The following is a 22,571-nucleotide window of genomic DNA, read 5'->3' as shown; positions in this document are numbered from 1 at the left end:
GTAAATGTTCATCATACAAAAATAAAATTATTTGTGATATTAATTAAAAATATTTATTCAATTTTATATAATTTAATTTGAATTGATTATTAAATATTTTATTTATAAATTATAATTTTTTATTAATAGGCTTAAATGCACATTTGATCTTTTATTTTGATAATTTTTACTTTGATAATTTAAATTAATTTTTAATTTGAATTTGATTTTCCATCAGTTTTACCCTAATTCTTCAATTTTTTTATACAAAATCTAACAATTGTTCAATGCAATAACTTCATGTCAAACTTGAATTGACTGATGCTAAAATTTGACATAGCTGATTCTCAATGACAAATTTAGAAATAAATATAACAAAAGAAAATCTTTCATAGTCAAGTAAACTTACAGGTATTCCAGCACCACTGGAAGTCAAACCAAGATAATTTGTAAAATCAGATATAGTAAACTTAACAAGTCTATCATTAAATCTGCTCGCAAGACCAACAGGAGTTACAACCAAATTGCAGTAGAAGGCTTTCACATAGTCAGGATTATATTTCTTTTTCAAACCAATAAACTTCAACAAATTCGCTTCAGCAAATGGTTGCAAAAATTTAGTTCTCAACTCAGTTTTCGAAGAAGCGTCTGCCTAATACTCAGGGTTAACGGGTTTGTTCAAAAAATTGTCCTGATAAAGTTGTAAACTAACCTTAAGGAGAATATGCTTTACCTTGTGACATAATGCTTCAGTAGTTTGAACTCTGGTTGATTTCTTCTTGGTTCTTCCATCAGATGTTGCTTTTCTCACTTGAATTTTGGTTCTTGCTTTCTTTGGCACTGGTGCAGGAGAAGAAGATACCATGGGTCTTTTGCCCTGTTTCTTGTTAATGAGTTTCGTCTAAGTGTTTTGAGATGTCATTGATGATGATGATGAGCTAATGGGTTGAGAATGGGATGATGATTGATGATTAATGATGAGAATGGGATGATGATTGATGATTAATGATGAGAATGGGATGATGATTGATGATAATGAATGAATAAAAAAATTTGCTCAAGGGTTTGATGTTTGAGAGAGATGAAATGATAAAAAAAAGGACAAGTGAAAGAGAAAAAGAAAATTGAATGGGTTTGATCAAAAAGCGTGACTTTTCAATATTTTATTCTAATTATGTTTAAGTCTTGATTCGAATCACAGGCTTAATTTTTAAAGAAAAATGTCATTGATTTGAATCATGTGTTATTGTTGATTAGAATTAGAAATATGATCCATAGTTATTTATTAGTTTATTCAAAAAAAAAAATTTACCCATTAATTCATTAAAACATGTGCATAAAAATTGTAAAATTAATAAAAGTTGATTAGGTTTGATGACGTGCCTAGCTCATAATCTTATTATGTATTTGCAATAGATGTTACAAATGTTGCTTATAAATTTTTTGTCCAAAAAAATACCATCACACGATACAATATTTTGCATTTTGAATCGACAACAAGTTAGACAGATGGAAATAACCAATGCATTATGGATTAGGGGGCTACTCTAGAAGAGGAAGTTGTTCGTGAAACTCTTATTGGATGAGAGTTGACCACGTAAATTGTCTCATGTCTGAGACTTCTTTTGTCATCTCCATCAACTTGACTATCTATGTTAGGTTTCAAAGAAGTCACAGTGTTCTCCTAGAGTGTTCGAGGAACCTATAATAATAAGGCTAAAAGACACATGATGAATTTGATTAGAAAACACTCTCCAATATTTTTTAGTCGTTATGGGAACATACATTAGCTTTCATAAGGTCAAATCCTTATGGGATAGAGAATGATATGTGAGTGTTCCCTATGTGGATGTACGTGGTAAATCTAGAGGCATTTGGGTGTTCAAGTAGAATAGTAGTAACATTGTTATTGCCATGCATGATGTCTCTATAAATACAATTGTAAGAATAAGATTTGGCCCTGCATCTGGTTCTAGGTTTTAATGATAACATTACATGATATCTTAGAGAATAGTTTAAGTACTCTAACGTTTTCTATCAAGTATGAGGCTTTTGCAAAACATGTTATAACTCTGAAGAATATGCATGTGACGTCATGAGGTTTTGAACTCAACACACTTTGACTCTTGAAGTAATTAGTGTGTTTATATAATTAGTCAAGTTTGAGAATGATTATATAACAACGGTTCTGATGAACGTTAGTAATAGAGATTCTGATCGAGACTCTCATGGAAGAGCTTTTAGGGCCTCCTCTAGCTCTGAGATTGTGTTGTCCAAATTTTGAAGATTCTGAAGACAAGGTTTTGGAAGAACAAGTTTTGAAGATTCTGAAAGATAAAGATTTGAAGATCAAGTGCTAAAGATTTCGAAGACAAGGTTCTGAGTGAACAAGTTTTGAAGACTCTGGAGACTTAGGCTCTGAAGATTTAAAGAACAAATGCTGAAGACTCTAAAGACAAGGTTTTGGTGACTCAATGTTTTAATCCTTCTAAACACGCTTCAACGACTACTATCTAAGGCCTCTAAATATTGGAAGATAAAAGATCAAATTTGAATTCACGTGAGGAAGTAATAAGTAATATCTACTTTTCTTATGGTGATGCTAGGTCAGTACCACTTCACAATATGGTCTACCACTCCCTCACTGACCGTTGGAACTATACAACTGGAATTTCATATTCCAATATTACCCTTTAACAGACTTCTCTTTGTCAGCTACAAAAAAAGACTTGGAAGAAGAATTAAAAAAAGTGTGATAGAAATATACAAAAGAGACATTGTTGCTCTCAACAACTCTGAAACACTACAAAATTAATGCTGAAACGCTGCTAAAATCACTTTGATCATTTCCTTGTATACTTTTGTAAGCAAGTGAACGTTTGTTCGTTAACTTGCAACAAGTGAGCTTTTGTTCGTTATTTGATTGTATTTCATCTCTGTATAATCTGCTTTAAAAAAGCAGCTTTGTAAACACAAAACCCCTGTTATCACCAAGTGAAGTTGATAGTTCCATGAGAGACTAGGGTTTTAGTCAAAATTCTCACCTTGGCGAGTGGACTGAAGTAACTTTGTTAACAATGAACCAGGATAAAAATAATTGTGATATTTATCTTTGCTATTGTGTTCTTTCATTTTGTTTTAGGAAGAAATTGTTTTTAAACTTTGAAACCCAATTCAACCCCCATCTCTTGTGTTTCATGCACCTTCAACAATTACTATCAAGCTATCATTAAGAGCTTCCTAGCTCTTTCTATCATTGGAACTTATGCTAGTCCCGTGTACACTTCTCGTTTTGTTCTCATTTTGACATGTGGCTTCACCTCATTGACCAGAGGAACACTATTGATGCTCCTTGGATGCTAATTGTAGACTATAACGATATTATTTATCCGAGTGAACAAAAAGGAGGTAATTTTAATCATTCTAGGGAAATTGCTTTGTTGAATATCGTTGATAAATAAAATTTAGTTGAAGTATACATGACTGGTGGGAAATTCACTTGGAACAAGCCTTGTACTAGTAATCGAAAGATCTATCGCAACTCCATTTTAATCACAGCCTCATTCTCCTTAGGCGTGGCCTTCCCTTCCAAGTCCACAGGTCGTGTCCTTTTGGAGGTTCAAACCGCATAATGTTGTATTGTATGATGGCCTCCAAACCTAAATTTACTATGGAACGACGGAGGTGTAGTTAGCAGTGCTAGACGTACCCTTTTATATTGGGCAGAAATTAAAAGTAAACACAACTTTGTGCGAAGGCCCACTAATAGCCAGATGTGGTTCCAAAATGTAGACCTGGCCTTGGAGCCTTGGTTCCCTATGCAGTGGCGGTTCTATAGCCCGGCACGCGCCCGGGCTCAACTCCTATTTTCTCTGTATTTCCCCCAATTTAATAGTCGAATTCTAGACAAAATTAGGGGCAAAATTAATAAAAATAAGAGTGTAAAAACTAAAATAAATGAGTACCCAATGATCCAGACAGGCCCAACCCAATTAATTATATATGAATTATAACAAAAAAAAAATTTAAAAATTAATTATGCTAAAGTGTTATAGACTGGCTGGTGTTTCATCTTCCCCCTCTTTGTCTTTGACGGTTGGTGCTTCAAGATATACATATTTAATCATTATTATTAAATATTATAATAATAAGAGTTTTATATTGTGGCTAATTATTTCTTAGTCTTTTTTTCTTGAATGGTACCATTTTCATTTTTAGTCTTCTTGCAATTTATGCTTTCAAAAGTTTATAATTGATTAGACCTTCCCTAATTTGATAATTTTTTTTACTTCTTTTCTATTATAATTTTATAGCGACATTATAATTTTCCATATATTATAAAATCAAACAAGAAATCATGGGCGTTTAAATTTAATTGAAAGGTAGGAGTAATACAAATTGAAATGTATGAAAATTTGACGAGTTTTACTATGTGGTCAAATTAGAGAGTTCAAGCAAAATTACTTTTTCAATATGAGAAATTATCTAAGTTTTTCACATAATAAATAACTTTAAAATTTTTGGGGTTTTTTTTATGAAATAAGTTGAAAATGTTCAAATATTATTTTGTTAGCTTTTGAGGGATTATATTTTATGTCCCTCATTTTTTATTTTCTTTTTTATTGAATAAATTATCTTTAATAAAAATAATACTAAAATTAATGTATAAGTAAATTTATAGTTATAAAATAAAATAAATGCATAATAATTTGAAATTTCAAGTCAATTATAATATTATAATAAACCAATATAAAAATTAAAGTGGAAAAAAAACTATTTGAATTTTTAGAGTTTTTTTAGTTTCCTCAAGGGCACACGTTTACAATTGAACATTTACTATTGTTCACTATAATAGATCTAACAAAAACTAAAGACAATTGGAATACTCTTTATTTCCTTATCATCTTTTTTTTAGAGTACACGAAATCATGGGCGAAGCTACAGCCCAGCGAACCCGGACATGCGTCCGCGTTCAACCCATCCTTTCGTTTTATATTCCCCACTTAAAAGTTGATTTTTAGACAATATCAGGGGCAAAATTAGTAATTTTTAGACAAAGTTAAGGACAAAAACACTAAAAATATGGTGTGAAATTTTTGGACAAAATCAAGAGATTTTTTTTTTTAGATAAAATCAAGAGCAAAACTAGTAGAGACATGATGTAAAATTAGTAAAAATAAGGTGTAAATTTTTTGCCCAGGCTCCTTAAAATTTCTGGCTCCGCCACTGTCTCTATGTGTATTGGTTGACGCATGTATGGGGTGGATCTATTCTTATCAAATCATTGTTTATTGGAAACTACGTCAAGTTGATTAGGTCCATTAGTTTTGTTGTCAATGCTTATTCTTTTTTAAGAAAACATCAGACCACTTGATTTTATAACTCTCTGTATCTCTAGGTGCATTATTGGATAAAGATTTCCCTTGTCTATAACTGACTCTTTTGTTGCGTTTTTTCTCTGCACCATCACCCAATCATCATGAATTACATTTATTTCTCCATATTATTTTGCTACAACTTTGAAGCTATCTTTGCCCACTTCCTGATGTCGTTTCGTTAGTATTTGCTCATAGACAACATTGTTTTTCAGCAGACATTTTGGTTGCGCCACCGTAGGAACGACCGATTGTGTCAGATTACAGGGCCGACCCAAGGGCCAAGCTACCCAAGCTAGGGCTTTTGGCCTTAAAAGTTTGGGCTTAAAAAAGGCCTCAAATTTTTTTCATTTACTTATAAAAATATATAATGACACTTGAGTTATATATATTATTGTAGTTTAGTTGATAAAATATAGGCCTCTTTTCCTTTTGATATTGAGTTCAACTCTTAGCAACAACAAAATAATATTTTAAAATACATTTTAAAAGCCTCACTTTAAAATTTTCTTTAGGCCTTTAAACGGGTTGGGCCGACCCTGTCAGATTATTTGGTGTTTTCTTGCAATCACCGGTGTGATGTCCATAACAACCACACCTGGAGTAAATAATGTGAAGACCTTCACAATGCACGTTGTACCAATGAGCATTAACATTGATCTTTTTGACAATCGACATATCCAGATCAATCTCCACACAAATTCCCGCAAACCTCCCCCTTTCTATATTCAGGGTGTTAGTATCTACCTTAATAGAAGTAAACACAACTAATGTTAATCGGTTTTCTCTTTCAAGAAAGACTTTCATAAGTCCCTTTTCAATCAGGTCCACTTTCTCCTTCCCAGTAGTGATGCATTGGCCTTTAGTTAGAATAACGATTTAGAAGACTTAAATTCACATCTATTCAATGGTTTGACCGACAACAACAACGTAAAGGCAAAAAAAAAACAAAAAACTCCATGCAAAAACTTATCACAATTCAAAAGTTATCGAATATTAGATTTTTGCTAAACTGTTTTTTCTTTTACCAATTGTTAAAAAAAGTTCATTAATTTTTTTTTTGAAAAAGCAAAATATATTATACAGTCAAACTAAGCACAAGAAGTGCAAAGAAAGACTAATACAGAAAAAAAAAAATTCATTAATTAATTTCCTTCTAATTGTATTTTCTAGAAACGCTGTCGTTTGCAACGTTTTCTTCTCGTGAAGCGCCAAAACCAATAGTGCCCCGTATCACTTCACAATTTCCCCTTTACTCTCTCTCTCTCTCTCTCTCTCTCTCTCTCTCTCTCTCTCCACACAAAACCTCACTTCAAAAAATCCACACTTCGATTCATAGTTTTTCTCTGCAACGCCGATTCCGAAAACCGCTTTTATTTATTCTCCGCCACCATTCTCTTTCACGATCAATAACAAAAAATTGGGGTTCTTAGGGTTTTTGATTTTCTGCGACCCAATCCCCTTTTTCCTCCGCTAATAGTGCATTTCGTTTTACATTTCATCTCAACCCTGATTTGAAATTAGGGTTCATAGATTTGGGGCTAATTTTTTGTTGATTAAGAAAACTAATTAAATCGTTGAAGATGTATGCTGATCGGGTGGAAAGTGGAGCGAGGAGGTCGGTGAAGGAGCGTCTCGACGGGAGCATCAGTGTATCTACTCGGCAGCAACGCCAAGTTGGCGGCAAGAGGTTTGTGCTTTGAAGTTTTTATTCATTCATGCTGTTAGTATGATAGTTATTTCGTGTTTGTGATGTTTTTGTCATGGGTATAGTTCGTTTAGTTGTTTAATATTTGCAATGTTGGATTTTTGTGGAGTTTTAGTGACGTATGTGTTAGAATTTTTGTTGATTAAAACAGTTTTAGGGTATGGATCTAGATTGTGTATGGTATTTGTAAGCATTTGTTTCAAGGTATATGATTGATTACGTTTTCAGAAATATAATGGCTAGAAAAAAATGTTGATTTTAGGTATGGTTAAGCTATTAGGATTGCGATAGGGGTGAGGGACTTGAGTGATTTGTGTGTGGGTTTTGGATGAAACCCTGTTGCCATTGTTGTATTAACAAAAACGTTTAGTTGATGTTTAATATGTTTGGGAATGTTTTTCTAAATTCGAATGATTGGAGAAAGAAGTGGGAGTGGTATTAGTGCATTGCTCGCATCCAGCTGGTGTATAGGACATCCATTAGTGAGAGCTACCTGAGTTGTTTAAAGTTTGTGAATGCTGAAGAGAATGTCTCTGTATTATTAAATCTTGACTGCTGATGGAACCTCTTAGCCACTAGACGGGCTTTATACCTATTGATAGAATTGTCTAGGTTTTCCTTAACCTGAAACACCCACGTACATGTATATCCAATTGCTGTTCTTTTCTGTCAGTTGTTACATTACAGGGACTAAAAACCAAGTTTTATTGACCATAAAAGCATCATTATTCATCATATGACTCCCTAGCAACTTTCCTCTGAGGTATAGTGCCTGTTATACACTAATGACTTGCAACTGTTGATGTGGAAGGTAGTGGCGAGCAATTTACGAGACTAGAGAGTGTACTAGTATGTGTATGTGAGAGAGAAGAGTTTGGGTGAAATTTAAAAGATGGACCTGGTGAAATATAGAAGCTGGAACTCAATATGGGACCAGAAATAAGGATATAGGAAAGAGTTAATGACATAGAAGGACTTAGGAAACATTTAGGTAAATAAGTTGATTAAATGCTTATTTAGTTTTTTTTTTTGTAGGAAGTTTACTATAGTGTTATTGGTTGATAAACTATTTTGGAAAGCTTATTGAAGTAAATTGAAAAGACTGCTTTTGGAATTCGGATATGCCATAAGTTATTTTTTTAGGCATATAATTCAAGAGTATTTTTCTAACTCACCTCAAGTCCAAGAATCAGATTGAGGAGTGGATCAATCAGCTGTGTATTTAATATTCTATAGAACTCTAGCCTAGTTTGGATCAGCTTATGGGAGAAGTTTGACAGAGCTTCTGAGATATCTCATAAATATAAAGAATAGGAAGCTGAGGAAGCTCTTGTTTACAAGTTGTCAATTTATACTTATAGTTTTAAGTTTTGATGAAGAAACTAGATGACAGAGCTTTCAAAAAAGTTGAGCTACGGAAGCTGATCTCAAATTATGCCAGAATTTATTTTTCAGAGAATACTCTGATTTCGTTATCATTTCAACTTTTATTTTCTTTGGTTATGACTTATAAGTGCCTTTTGAAAAGTTTATTCAAACTAGCTTCCAGTGATAAGGATTATGCATTTTGTTCATTTGACAATAACCAAGTACACACTATACAGAGAACACTGTCCTTATTATGATTATTTTTCTCACTCAACCCCAAAGTTAAACAAATTACACATGACTCTCAGAGGATACTAGTCTTAGGAACAGCTGAACCCTAAACTCTCTTGCTGATATGTGCCATAAATCCACAGTTCTGCTGTAGTTTCCTCACTGACTTTATTAGTAAGTATCGTCTGCTGATAGTATTATCTTCTGTTAGGTGATACTGCAGTGCACAGATGAGCTGACACTGTTGCAAAATACTGCGTGAGCTAGTTCATTCATTAGTCATTACTGGTGAATACTGATGTGATAAGCTTCTTAAACATGTGTATAGAAGGAACGGCATACTGGGAAAGGAAATAGAGGGAGTGGGCTTGCTAGGTTAGAGTGAGAAAAATGTGCATGTACGGGAAGGCATGCCAAAGGAAAGACAGGTTTGTGTTTGGAGTGGAAATTGGGATTGAGTTGTGAGTAGTGAGAGCCATTCTCATCTCAGTAGGGAGTATTCCCACAATGCAAGACTCATTTTCGATGACTTTCAAATTCCACTGTTGGAAGGAGATTTGTTCTGCATCCACTGTCATTAACCATTCCAGACATATGAAGCACTTTCTTTTATTCAATTTATTTTTCACTTAGACATGTTCACCTGCCACCTTAGAAGATAAGTCATTTGGGTAAATTTACGTCATTGGAAGGTTTCTTTTTCAGGAAATTGGTAGTTGTTTACCTGATCATCTTGTAGATTAGTTTCTTCAAGTTACATAAATTAGTTTCTTCCACCAAGTTTTACACTGCGTTCAGGGTAAATTTATGCGGTTATTACCTCTTCTTGCCCAGATAGAACAGTTCTGTTGCATAAACTATTGGTATTTTGTAGCATCATATAATGCCAGGTCATTTTCCTTGGTAGAAACACTGTAGTCAGAAGATATATTTAATATCTTTGATTTGTAATTTTGACTAATGACAAGTTCAAACCAAGCCTCTTTCATGCGGCTGTTGAATTACTGCTTTTTCAGTTGGGTCTAGTATATTCTACTCGATTGGTTATCCATAACAGCTTTGGTCACTATATGCTTCTTATGTAGCAAGTTTTTCTTGGATGTTTGAACGCATATTGTAATAAAAAATGATGATATCTTTTATTTTTTGGTAGGCCGAGGCAGGATGACAAGTGGGAACATGATCTGTATGATGATGATGAACAACCCCAGACCACTAGTATGGATTGATTCTGTTATTCTCATATGCAAGTATAAGTTACCACTGTTGGATGCCAATAGTTCTTTTTTATGGGTTTTTGACTGTTTGTTAATGACTTGTGAAGATCGCAAAGTTACTGGTCAAGATCTTCGTCATAAGCTTCAAAAGAAAGGTCTTCAACCTGCAACTAGGCCTGGAAAAAGTTCTGCTCCAAACATCCGAGATCTCCGCGAAAGACTATCAGGGACAATGAATTCACAACCTAAAAACTCCGATCCACCGAAGTCAAAAGTGATTGCTAAACCGAGCAATACAAGTGTTGGCACTGAGGCTCCTGCAGTCAAAAGACCAGCTAACCCAGCTCCTAAAAAGGCACGGAAGGTATTATCGCTGTAACTTTAGTAAGTAGTCCATTTAAATCTATTGTTTGATGTTTGTGGTGTCACTCATAGTGCACACCATGGTCCATTGTCCCTTTTTCCTTTACGTGTATGTATGCTGTTGCATTCTCTCTTAAACAGGCAATGTCTTATGAGATATGCAGGAATCATTTTTTTTTATGTTTAATCTAATATAATTCTTAGTTTATGTTTATTTATTTTATAATTCTCCTGTTCTCGTGAATAGATGAAATCTTGCTAATTTATGTTCGTAATAGGCAAAAGCCACGTCTTTCCAATTTTCTTAATATCAGTAATTTCTTTACTAAGTAAAAGAAAATTAAAAGCATATTAATCTGCTATTTTTACAGGCTGATATTACAGTGGATGATTTTTTGCTGTCCTTGGGTCTCGAAAAGTATCTCATAACTTTTCAAGCTGAAGAAGTATGTCATACATCTGTTTCTCTTTTCCCTCCATTAAAAAAGTTCATCATCTTAACTGGATTTTTATTTGATTGTCACGAGTTAGTACTCTATGTAAAAGCTGTATTTTTTTTCAGGTTGATATGGCAGCTCTCAAACATATGAATGATGAGGACCTCAAGGTCATGGGTATACCAATGGTATGCATCAATCTAGTGTTGGACTTGTGTTCTGTGTTTTTCCTTCTGTTTTATTCAGTAGTATTTTGAAGATCCACAGATAGCATGACTTTTATTTTCTTTCTTTTTTAACTATAATCCATGTTTTTAAAAAGTTTTTTTTTGTGTGTGATTATGATATGATAGTAACTATATATTGACAGTGAAAACAACTTCCACATAGATATTCAATCACACCTCACCATTCTGTCTCAATGTAAACATGCTTTATATAATAATATGATGACGTGAAAAGATGATCCAAATATGATTAGATTTTGTGTTTTATATATTGATACTGTTGGTGTATAGTTATTAACCAATATCTTCATGTCATGATTGCATTTACCTTGCTTTGTGATAAGCTAAACATACTCTTAGGTTTGATCTGTAATCCATTTGGTAAGAGTTGTGTTATTTGAACACCAAAATTTTGACATTGTATACCTCTCTTATACCTCTATCTCTATCACTTACCTACTTTATAATCTCATACACTTTCTTGGATTTCGAAAATACACCGACACATACAAAAAATACATAGGGACTCTGAATGGTGTCCGGTTTTTGATGTTCAAATATGTAATACTTTTTATATTTTGTTAAAAACACATTGTACTTATGGTTTATTGGTTCTAGGGTCCAAGAAAGAAGATACTTTTAGCATTGGAGTCAAAACTCTGACACTGTTGGAATTGATGTTGTTAGCTATGGGTGGACCTTATCCTTGCAGACAATGGGGGAAGATGGATTAGCATATGAAAACTAAGTGTAATAGCATGTCATTATGACTATTTTCATTTTTCTTGTTTTACTTCCCCTATTTTTTAGACATGAATCAGGTTAGTTTTGTAGTTTATTTGGCAAAACCCTCCATTCTCCTAGATCTCTTAATTGTACTTAAATATTAATGGGTTTCAATGTAGTTTACCTTTTGAATTAGTCCATGGTTTAACTTTAAACACTTCAATCTTTTGTGGAACTGAAGTTTCCCAATTTTGCATAACTTAGTGAACTTCTATTGGATGCCTTGCGTGCGAATTGTGCAAAATGTGTAATGATAATTAAAAAGATATACCATTTATACTTTTCAAAACACCCTGAAATTGGATGGGTTCTAAAACAAAATGATTTGACAGATTGACCAAAAAGTTGTTAAGCAAGATGGTTTTGTTCAATGCCAAACAAATCATACTACGTTTTTCAAGCACTCGGTGGATGGTAAGATAATTCTATTTATTGTCTATGTTGATGACATTGTTATTACAAGGGGTGATTATGATAAAGTAGCTCAACTGGAGAGTTTGCTAACCAAGGAATTTGAAGTCAAGGATTAAGGCCAGCTCAAGTACTTTATAGAGATGAAAATTGCGCAGACAAAAGATGAAATTTATGTATCTTAGAGGAAGTACACTCTAGACTTACTTCAAAAAACCAGTATGTTTGGATGTCAAGCTTCCAACACTCCCATAAAACCAGTAAAAAGAAGTGAAGAAGAGAGTGCACCAGCAGATAAAGATAGATATCAAAGTCTAATATAGTTGATAAACTATTATATCTTACTCATACCAGGCCAGATATGGTTTGCTGTAAGTATGGCTAGTCGGTACATATCAAACCCAAATGAGACTCACATGATAACAAATAATAGAATTCTCCAATACCTTAAAGGTACAACAGGCCAAGGACTTTATTTTCACAAAAACTCAAATAGAGACATTGAAGTCTATATTGATTATGATTAGGCAGGGTGTTTATCTGACAAAATATCCACTACAGGTCATTGGACATTTGTATGGGGTAACATGTTAATTTGGAGAAGCAACTTGTGGTAGCTAGGAATAGTGCATAAGCTGAATACAGAGCTATGACACAAGATATTTGTGAAGGAATCTAACTAAAGTGGATGCTTGATGAAATTAGAATTCACACTGACTACACAATCACGATATTATGCTCGATGATTGAACAATTTCGTATTATATCACAAACGTGCATGATGATAATATGAAACTTTAAAAAACAATAAATGATATAATAATTCATAAACTGAAAAGACAGTTTCAGTGTTATACATGCTTTACATTGTAGTACAACAATGCACTTTCCAAACTAAATTAATAATGAGTTAAGTACTCAAAAGTCCAAAGAAAGGATTAGTGATAGCAGAATTCAAGACAAAACCAGCTGAACTTAGTAGTCCCATGTCAATCTTTTCACTAGGAAGATACAAGAACTCATCTGTTCTCTCAAAACCACATAGCTCAAGAAACTCTACACCTCCATCTAAACTTCCAACTCTATCCTGTTAACAATACATGGAAAAAACTTCAATGTTGATGACATTTTCCAAAAAATTTGAGCCATGTAACACTTTTGCACCTTGATGATAATGTCACAAATATGATTTGTTTAGGAAAATGTCTCACCTGAAATAATGGATTGCTCAGTCTAATCTTCCTGAATTTTTCTTCCTTTGGATTCTTGACAACATTTCCAACATACACTAGAAGTGTTTCAAAGCCTCTTCTGACTCTTGCATTCTCACCCTACGGAGAATTCGAATACCGATAAAATAAATAAACCTTTGAGAAAAGAAAAAGAAAACATGTATTATGCTTAGTGTTTAACCTTGTGTTCGCGCTTGAGAGACCTCAAACATTCTCTCAAATGCTCAACTTTTGTACTTGTATAAACCGGCTTTGAAATCTGCAAGTAAATCCAAATGTTAGATAACATAATCTTAACAGGAAACAGAAAACAAAGTAGAATATCAGATTAAGAATCCAATGTTGAGTAAAACATATGTTAATCATCAAACCTTGTCATGCTTTATTTCAATCGCGGATGATCTCACATTTTCTTGGCTTTCTAAAGGTAATCCATGTTCAGATCTTCTATTTAGCTGTATAAACCGTATAAACCGTTTTCATAAGCTCTTTGAAAGAGCTTTATAAGTGCTTCGGACGGATAAGCCGATCAAAAAATAGGTAGAGACTTAAAATGATTTTGATAATAAATTCTATACCTTATCCTGCTCTAGTTTCTTGAGAATGTTACCTCTAGCTCTTTGTTTTTCTTCTTTTTCTGCTTTTCTCAAAGCTAAATTCCTGATAAACACATTCATGATGAATTTGAGTAACTAGTTTACGTAAAATAAACGGAAAAGAAGCAACTAGTAAAAACATTAAAATACCGTTTTCTTTCATTTTCTTCCGCGATTCTCTTCGCCTCAAGGAGTTTCTTACCTGCTTGAATCCTCTCCTGAAATCATAGCAATGAATATCACAATATTCTCAACTATCTCTATGATTACATAAAACTAAGATACCTTTTCCCTTTCTCTTTCGATTATTTTTTCTTCATTCCGTTTCCTCTTTCTCTCTTGTTCCCTGCAAAAGTTGAAATATTAGAGACAACGGATAAAAAATCCGAAGATATGATAGTTGAGAGAAGGGTCACAAAACCTTAAACTATAAGCTTTCATTCTCATTTCTTCTGTGATAGGAAATGATGAAGATGTATCGATATCGATAATGTCTACATCAACCTGTCAAAATGTTAACAATTACTATAGACTAATGCAAAACAAAGTTTTGAATTATAGAAGTGATTAATTGTTATTACCAATGGAAACTCATCAATGTCAGTGTCATTTTCATGATCAATCATCCAAGTTATAGCATCCTCTAAGCTTGTATTTCCTAGTAAAGCAAAAATATAGCTGTTAAAGTGATTATCCAAGTTAATTAATTTCATGAAATGAATAAACTAACCAGAATAATAGAGTGCTCTTGTTGCTCTTGCTTGTGGAAATCCCATCACTTGAAGGTCTTCAAGTAACTTTTCATTCACTTTAGGAATAGCCATTTTTTGTACAAAGATGAAATGATGGAAACTGCGACAAATATGCAAAAAAATACAGAAAATGAAATTATATGACACCGATGTTATTAGTATTACATGTTGTTATATTACAAGTGCTTGAGAATGTGAAGAAACATGAAACTAAATTCTGGATTTTTCTGAGCTTTTCTTCTGTCTTCAACATTCTCATTCTGATTCTTTTACTTTTGGTTTGCTTGCTTTCCAAGAAAAGAACTTAATGATGCATTTTATTGGTTGTTAGTAATAGACTTTTCAAGTAACTTTGATCAGAATGCTAAGTTCATCTAGCTTCATTCTTTTTTGTTTTCAAGTTTGTATCATACATTTTCTTTAATTTTAAATCCTTAGTTTAAACTAGTCAAGTCAATTAAGTTCTTAAAAAGATAGAATGTTTCTATTATATTTTGTTCTATTTACAATACTCGAATACATATTAAGAGAAATCAAATACTTTATACATGTATTCTAGCACCTTTTCAATATAGTTTTTCTAAGAGATCCATGACTTTCTAGCATTACTATCTCTATGAATTTTCATACCAAAAATCTTTTTATCAGTATCTAAGTCTTTCATATTTTCCGACATGATTTTTAGTTCAGTTACGCCATGTAAATGATTAGCAGCAATCAATATATCATCAACATACATTAATAAGAAAATAAAAGAACAATCATCAAGGCTAACATAATCACAACAATCATTCTCACATCTTATGATTACCATCTTCTTTTTAATCGAATCTCATAACATGAACCACTTCACACCTTTTGCGTAACCGAGAAGACACAATTCTTCGACTCTTTATCAAGTTTGAATCGACCATGTTTATGGTCTTTTAACTTCTTTTCTCTTTAATTTTCTATAATAGTTGTTGTTCTAACAATTGGAATAATTGAAACAAATATATAAGATTAAAGAGAAACAAAATTAAAAATAATGAACACGATTAATCTTTGTTAACGCAGTTCCACCAATGATGCCTACTTTCGAGACTATAGAGCAACTAAATTTCCTTTGTTTGCGATAATTAAGATTACAGAGCAACTAAACTTCCTTTGTTTGCGATAATTAAGATTACGGTGTTACAAGCAATATATATTTAGGAGTGTCATGATTAATTTGAAGGGTGCCATGTTTAACTCTCTAAAGTGGATATATGACAACTACATGAGGCCCTATAAAACACGACCCGGCCCAATCTCCCTGTTCGTACCTACTTGGTTTATCTAGACACTTCGAGAAAACAATGGCATAAAACACACTGAAAAGTGAAAAACAAATATCAAGTAATGATCATAAAAAAACTAAAACTAAATAGAACTCTGAAGCAAATAGTGTTTTCTGAAGCATAGAAAAACAAGAAACATAGATTGTAACCATAGGTTTTAGAAGAAAGACATGTCATTGTTGTCGGGGAAGAAGAGAAACAGAGAGATAACACTGTTCATGTCAAGCCCGTCACTCCCAAACTCAAAAATTATTCAACTTGCTACTTGTGATGATAAAAAAATCGACTTTGGTTCAATTGGTAAAGCCTTTGGGTTAGACCCATCAACGTTGAAGTTGAATGGTTACTTTATAAGTAGAGGGATTGATTTTATCTCTTCCTCTCTCACTTGGGACTCTCTTCTCTCTTTCTTCTCTGGTAAAGGTTTGTCTACTGGGAAACATGATCATGATGCTCTTCTTGTCACTGGCAAAGTGGGGAATAATGGTATGTTTTGTTGACTTTTTTGTTGTTTTTTTTTGTTGGTTTTTGGTTTTGTTGAATGTTTTGTAGTAATTGATGGATGATGTTACTCATGGAAATAGTTGAAGGTGTGTGTAGGGAGTGTCAATTAGCTGAGAATGTTTGGTTGATGAGGCAAATTTGATTATTGAGATGTAGAATTTATTTTAGGATGTTTGATGTTATCAAAAAGAGACGGAGCGGAATAGTAGAGGATGCAAATTTAAAATTTTGAGTCAACCTGTTAGAAAAATAAGGGATATAACAGGCACAAAGGCCAAGTCCGTTTTGCCATCCCTATTTATGCTAAGTCGTTTTAAATTTGTTATAGATGATCAACAAGGTGAGAAAATTTTTTATATCAATTGAGTTGTGCTTATGCAGGAGGACATGAAACTGAGCATGCTGGTAGCAATAGAGGGAATCAACTTGAAAATTTTCAAAATGGGATTATTAGCAATAGAGGGAATCAAGTTGAAAATTTTCAAAATGGGATTGTTAAGGTGATACAAACTGAGCATGATGGTAGCAATAGAGGGAATCAACTTGAAGATATTAACCTGCATAAGAATAAAAAGTTGAGAGAGAGCAAATCAGGTATATATCATTGATTCTCTTCAATTATTTGTGAAACTTGGATTTGAATTAATATTACTTTCTAGAATAGTGATGTATGTTATATGATTGTTTGTTCTGTATCATTTGACAATTGTTTATATTTTTCTTTGTTCTTTTCAAAAGGTGAGATTCTGAATGTCCTAAACTGCAAGAGAAAGCAACTCTTTGAAGATGTCAACCAATTCAAGAAGCTAAAAATAAATGGTGAGATTGTGAATGTCCTTCTTAACCAAAGCTACTGATCTACCTTATACTCAACAGAAACAAATTTATATCTGCCATAATCTCGATACTGACATATTTGATGGGCTTTTCATAGATATTCAAGATAAAGTTGATGAACTTCCTGGAAGCATTTCGCGAAGCCAGTTTACATGCAGTTATAGAAATAAGAATCTCAAGAGGATAAGAGACGTTGAGATTGTAGCAGCTAATTACAAGAGGATTAGATAAATTTCTAAATCAAGAAAAATATAAGTAGAATTTTTTACATTGTATGATTTCTGTAAAAATGTTACAGAAATCATAGATTATGAAAAACCTTAGTAGATGTACAATCCATCCATTTTAATATTTATAATGAACACTACACTAATCAAAATTCTGGGTTGTTTAAAATAGTAACATGGGTGATATATGAGAAAGAGAAACTAAGTCAAAAGTTACAAATCCTATTTTTGTTAATAATATAAATGCAATCATGTGTGGTCAATTAAAAAACAGAAGCGAAGGCAAACACATTGGCCAGTGGAAGTAAAGCTATATTGTTGTACAAAAATAGTACTCATTGAATATAATACAACTAACACTACAAAGTTGGATGGTATCATTTCAAGTAAAATTGCCATACAACAGCAAATCCTGCAACCAATATTATCTTAATAATCAATTTAGGAGTAATGAAAGATGATGATGGTTGTTTTGGTTGAGTGGATTCCGATGATCCTCCCCGAAACCTTGAAGACAATTTATTTAGTACTTGTCGAAGGAATGGAGCTTTGTTTGCTACAAGCATACAAATACCAGATATTAGAAACATACCAATAAATAAAAAGATGTGGAAACTAAAGTTATACAGGTCAAGTTGTCGCATGCATTATAAAACTGAAAAGAGTCGAGATGTCTACCAAACACTATCATAGGGTAACTCGTTGTACACAATAAAATTACTTGTGTACCAAGATACAGAGACTACAAGAGTTGAGAGTTACCTTTCAAAAGTCTTTCCTCCTCTGCAACTCGTCTTCGGAGTACATTTAGCAAGGATCCAAAATATAATGCAAAAACTGTGCAAGTAATTGTAATGACGTTGTAAGGCATACTGAAATCGGGAGTTGTCAAGGGTACGAGTAAAACTTCTGTGTATAAGAGGACAGGGCTCTTTTCCTGCATTAAAGATCAACACTGTTAGGTATCATGAAAATCTTATATTTACTGCAGCGATGAGCAAAAGAAGAATGGAGAATCAAATAACCTGTAATTTAGACACCATTGGCGACTTGCTTATAGAGTCATCAGAAAATTGCAAACCAGCATGGAAGTCAGGAAAGCTTATTATTGCTGATGGAATATCAAATCCCTGATTAGCATCGGGAGGGTATTCATCAATGTGCAAGAAGCCCTGTGTGCATACCAAAAAAGACATGTCAGAACAATAATCACAATGTATCTCACTATATGGGGTCAGCTACATAAGATAAAATCTCAGAATATTCAATCATAAATCACTTTTTCATCCATCCTTCATACAATGGTCCGTAGTTAACATATCACATACATAGTTATGAATAGCTACTAATGCCATATCGATAGAAAAGGAAACAATTGTCACATTCAGGCTGCGTTGACATATACCTACATTCATGTCTAGTTCGGGCAAATAAACAGGTAGCTAGCTCAATAAAATCCAGTTCCTTTAACTCATGGATTAATGGCAAGATAAAAAAAAAAAGTAAAGGGTTAAACCAACAATAAGTTTACCAGCTCCAATACAGCTGTATCAGAACATGGCCCTTAATGACTCTAAACCAAGTCGGCCTCACTCAACTCATACTCAAAAGAGTGACCCGGGAAGTAAGTAACACGACGAGAAGCACTTCATGGATAAAAACCTGTATCAGTCCTAACTCAAGTAACACCTAAGCTAGGATTTCATGAGTTCTACATTCTATTAAAACATTTGCAGTCTAATTTATTTAGTTCATAATGATTATCTTACTAAGATTTCTAAAGTTGTTTAATAACTTATGGAGTTTGTCAATAAAAAAAAGTGAGGTAAATATCCAAAAGAAATAGAAATAGATAAATGAAAATAAGAATTTGAGCACACCTTATCAAACTCTATATTCAACATAGCAGATTTAATCTCACAAGGAAATCTGAGGACCAACTCCATCATCCCTGTTGATACTTTGTCTTCAGAAGGTGAAACACTCATTCTCTCAACAAAATCTGTGACTGCTTGAGGCTTTCCATCTACTAATAGTTGTAAGGTATGATAATATACCTTAATATACCAAGGCACAATTTGGAGAACATTAACTTGTAACTTACACTTCTCTTCAACATTATTGGTTACAATGGAACCCTTGGTCAATTCTGTAGACTTCAAGGATATTGCAATCGAGCCCCTTTCATTTCCACTTCCAATTAAAAATCTACTGGCATATAAAGGTGCAAGTGGACAGGACCAAACAACTGGATATTTCCATGTTAGGCCTAAATCAAATTGTTCAGTGTCATTGTACTCTTTGATCGAATATTCATACAGAATTGAAGAGCTCTTTTCCAGTTCTTTATGAACCCTATCCGGTGTAATAGATATTTCAAAGCCAAGATTCTCTCCCAAAACATCTATACCCTTGTCATTATCAGCATACGCAACAGTATTCTTGTGGAGCTTCTCAAGTTGAGCGACTAAATCTCTCTCGACTTGAAGGTAGACATTACTCGACTTAGCAAGAACACACCTTCCGCTCACTTTTCGTCCAAATATTGAACTCATAGACCAGCTTGGTTGAATCTTAAATTCATCGGGAAAGCTCAAACTAGTTTTCTGAATATCAGGCTGTAGCACAACCGTAAGTGTTTGTTCTAGAACAATTCCCGAATCTAACCCATCTGCCGGAGCCGTGGATGCTGTCAAGTGCAATCGCTGTGAATGATAAAAACTCCGGTAAATAGACGGTCTATCCATTAACACCGAAAGTCCAGCTTTATCTCGACAAGGAAGGAGTTTCAACCAGGGAGTAAGATTCTCTGTGCAGACAGCTTCACGCGGCAGCGTGCCATATCTTAAACTACCTAAGGCTGACTGAGACGCCCATTTAGGAGCAGAATAAGAGCTAGAAGACTCTAGGAAGTTTATCGAAGCACAAAAGAGACCCGATAGAGAATGCGTCAAATTTTTCCAAGAAGCATCCACCTGATGTTGAGGAACATCAAAAACTGCCCACAATTCAACTCCAGGAGGCTTTGCATTTTGGCTAGATATTGGATCTAGTCCACCCCATCTTTCATAGTTCCATCGACCTTGTGTGAAAGATAACTCCATTGCTTTAATGTGAAATTTCTTAACCTGTCCATCCAACACTAATCCATATGTTAATTAGTATATTCAAGAAAACAAATATCTGAGAAGTCAGAATATAGGAAAGTATAAAACAATCTCGCTTCTACAATTCACAGAAAAACACAAAAATACAGTATATACTAAAATATAAGCAAGGAACATCAAAAATAAAATATAAATTTATAAAACCAAGAGCCATTGGCATCTGGTGTCATGTAAAGGATTTCCTCAAACAATACTTATGCTCACAGAAAAGCCAAGACAACTTCAACTAAATGGTTTTAGACATTCAACTCTCATCACCAAACTGTCATTCATATACATACAATACAAACCAATTAAGGATGCATGAGTTAGATACCTCAGCGAGACTTGAATTAGTCGGTAACAAAAATAACGACCAGTAACAGTAAATGTAAATGTGATTAGACCATTGTAGATAGTTGAAATCGTCATTAGATATTCAAATCATGGTTTTAAATTGCAGTCAACAACCAAAATAGCGACCGCAATATTGCTGGTGCAGTAGCTTTGGCAACCGCATCAGGTCGCAATTGCGGTGTGATTTTAAATTACATGTCTGACTGCATTAGAAACCACATACACAATTTTATCCATGTTTTTTTTTATATCAAAACTCAAAATTTCAGAACCCTATAATTCAATTTACTTGTGATCCAATGAAAAATCTTAAGATTAAGAGTTTTTCAACAAAGTATTTCAAGCATCTCCCACTAAAAATTTGCGGTGCAACAGCCGCAATGTGCAGTTAAATTACTAAACCTAAAACTCACAAGAATCATCAACAGTCTTAACTACATGAATCTCCACATTATTTAGACAATTTTGAAACAATTTCAATAGCTTGCAACCAAATTCAACAGAAACATTTCACGAAATAATACTTCAAATCACAAAACCAGTCCCGAAATAATATAATGGAAAACAAAATTAGCTATAATTATAGAAAAGAGGAAAGAGTAAAGTAAAGACACACCAGTTGAGAAATGGATTTGGGGAAGAGGTGATGGTGACGAGCGAAGGATTCTTCCGCAACCGGAGCTCCGGTTTGGAAGTGAAAATGCGCAAGCACTTTGCGATCGGGTAAGGGTTTAAGTAGCAACTCCTCGTGAAATTCTTCTTCTAGTGTAGCCGAAGATAGAATCGGAAATAACAGAAGAAGAGAGAGAGCGAACGTGGTCATCATTTCTTGCTATGTTTGGAAGTTGCTTTGATTGATGAGTTGACTCTACCACAGAGGTTCCTCCGCCATTGATGACTTGTTATGAGAGCTTCAATTTTGACGAAGATTCAAGAGTTTCTCTTGTTTTGGGCTTTATCAGGCCCAATTAAATATACTTTGGGCTTTATCAGGCCCAACTAAATAGACTTTATCAGGCCCAACTAAATAAATGAATCTGTTAAAATTGTATATGTAATAATTTATTTAATTTGACTATCTCGTAGACTAACTAATTCAGACAATTTATTTTTTGGATTAGGTTTATGTCTTTGCCTTCTTAATTTTTTTCAATAAACTAGAAATATGGCCCGTGCGTTGCACGGATATGATTATAATTGTTCTTTTAAATATTATTTCTCAAAAATTTAATTGAAGAAGAACTCAACGAAAATTTGTATTTCCACAAACAAAAGTGATTAAAAGTATAAAATATATTTTTATTTTTTACTAATGATATTTATTTTTGTCTATTAAAATAATTAAATTTTATAATAGTAAATAATATGATTTGTTTATCATATTATCAGTTATAATAATTTCTATTAATAAAGTGATCCATCTTAATTAAGAATAATAATGTGGTGAATTCTTATTTACCCAACTCAAAAAGTTGGGTAAAGTTACCTTCTATGCAAAA

The 22,571-nt window shown here is 33.3% G+C and overlaps 4 protein-coding genes across 5 annotated transcripts; 2 read left to right on the top strand and 2 right to left on the bottom strand.

Annotated features, from left to right (window-relative positions):
• The first annotated feature begins 6,589 nt into the window (after positions 1-6,589).
• LOC131616345 (uncharacterized) lies at positions 6,590-11,846 on the top strand. Its single transcript, XM_058887652.1, has 6 exons — positions 6,590-7,044; positions 9,815-9,879; positions 9,986-10,242; positions 10,613-10,687; positions 10,804-10,866; positions 11,524-11,846. Exons 1-6 carry the CDS (start codon positions 6,938-6,940, stop codon positions 11,566-11,568), a joined length of 612 nt encoding a protein of 203 aa, XP_058743635.1. The 5' UTR covers positions 6,590-6,937; the 3' UTR covers positions 11,569-11,846.
• Positions 11,847-12,814: 968 nt separating this feature from the next.
• On the bottom strand, positions 12,815-14,887 carry LOC131616344 (uncharacterized). Its single transcript, XM_058887651.1, has 10 exons — positions 14,661-14,887; positions 14,512-14,588; positions 14,352-14,434; positions 14,216-14,276; positions 14,081-14,148; positions 13,913-13,994; positions 13,706-13,789; positions 13,516-13,593; positions 13,314-13,433; positions 12,815-13,189 (listed from the first exon to the last, which is right to left on the bottom strand). The coding sequence occupies exons 1-10, from the start codon at positions 14,752-14,754 to the stop codon at positions 13,013-13,015; spliced, it is 924 nt and encodes a 307-aa protein (XP_058743634.1). The 5' UTR covers positions 14,755-14,887; the 3' UTR covers positions 12,815-13,012.
• Positions 14,888-16,047: 1,160 nt separating this feature from the next.
• On the top strand, positions 16,048-17,721 carry LOC131616343 (uncharacterized). The gene is made up of 4 exons (XM_058887650.1): positions 16,048-16,487; positions 16,887-17,099; positions 17,244-17,324; positions 17,440-17,721. Exons 1-4 carry the CDS (start codon positions 16,172-16,174, stop codon positions 17,571-17,573), a joined length of 744 nt encoding a protein of 247 aa, XP_058743633.1. The 5' UTR covers positions 16,048-16,171; the 3' UTR covers positions 17,574-17,721.
• A 139-nt stretch (positions 17,722-17,860) lies between these two features.
• Positions 17,861-22,022, bottom strand: LOC131616342 (uncharacterized). Of its 2 annotated transcripts, none has more exons than XM_058887648.1 (5): positions 21,689-22,022; positions 19,450-20,697; positions 18,595-18,741; positions 18,332-18,506; positions 17,861-18,125 (listed from the first exon to the last, which is right to left on the bottom strand). In XM_058887648.1, the coding sequence occupies exons 1-5, from the start codon at positions 21,896-21,898 to the stop codon at positions 17,947-17,949; spliced, it is 1,959 nt and encodes a 652-aa protein (XP_058743631.1). In that variant the 5' UTR covers positions 21,899-22,022; the 3' UTR covers positions 17,861-17,946. The 2 variants fall into 2 exon arrangements, with proteins under 2 accessions (XP_058743631.1, XP_058743632.1); XM_058887649.1 differs by having other exon boundaries at positions 19,450-20,711; positions 21,689-21,827.
• Between the last annotated feature and the right edge of the window lie 549 nt (positions 22,023-22,571).

Source organism: Vicia villosa, linkage group LG7 (genome assembly GCF_029867415.1).
Source record: "Vicia villosa cultivar HV-30 ecotype Madison, WI linkage group LG7, Vvil1.0, whole genome shotgun sequence".
NCBI classification, from domain to species: domain Eukaryota; kingdom Viridiplantae; phylum Streptophyta; class Magnoliopsida; order Fabales; family Fabaceae; genus Vicia; species Vicia villosa.
Note: the sequence above shows the minus strand (reverse complement) of the source record. Positions and strands in the feature narration are given on the sequence as shown.

Bases quoted from the DNA above. Each gene is read 5' to 3' on its own strand.
- LOC131616345 (XM_058887652.1), top strand. From the start codon at position 6,938: ATGTATGCTGATCGGGTGGAAAGTGGAGCGAGGAGGTCGGTGAAGGAG. The intron at 7,045-9,814 runs GTTTGTGCTTTG...ATTTTTTGGTAG, and splicing joins CGCCAAGTTGGCGGCAAGAG to GCCGAGGCAGGATGACAAGT. The intron at 9,880-9,985 runs GTATGGATTGAT...TGACTTGTGAAG, and splicing joins TGAACAACCCCAGACCACTA to ATCGCAAAGTTACTGGTCAA.
- LOC131616344 (XM_058887651.1), bottom strand. From the start codon at position 14,754: ATGGCTATTCCTAAAGTGAATGAAAAGTTACTTGAAGACCTTCAAGTG. The intron at 14,435-14,511 runs GTAATAACAATT...ACATTTTGACAG, and splicing joins ACATTGATGAGTTTCCATTG to GTTGATGTAGACATTATCGA. The intron at 13,190-13,313 runs GTGAGACATTTT...TATTGTTAACAG, and splicing joins TGAGCAATCCATTATTTCAG to GATAGAGTTGGAAGTTTAGA.
- LOC131616343 (XM_058887650.1), top strand. From the start codon at position 16,172: ATGTCATTGTTGTCGGGGAAGAAGAGAAACAGAGAGATAACACTGTTC. The intron at 16,488-16,886 runs GTATGTTTTGTT...GTGCTTATGCAG, and splicing joins TGGCAAAGTGGGGAATAATG to GAGGACATGAAACTGAGCAT. The intron at 17,325-17,439 runs GTGAGATTGTGA...GGCTTTTCATAG, and splicing joins CAAGAAGCTAAAAATAAATG to ATATTCAAGATAAAGTTGAT.
- LOC131616342 (XM_058887648.1), bottom strand. From the start codon at position 21,898: ATGATGACCACGTTCGCTCTCTCTCTTCTTCTGTTATTTCCGATTCTA. The intron at 20,698-21,688 runs GTGTGTCTTTAC...TTGGATGGACAG, and splicing joins CCAAATCCATTTCTCAACTG to GTTAAGAAATTTCACATTAA. The intron at 18,126-18,331 runs GTAACTCTCAAC...GTATGCTTGTAG, and splicing joins GGAGGAAAGACTTTTGAAAG to CAAACAAAGCTCCATTCCTT.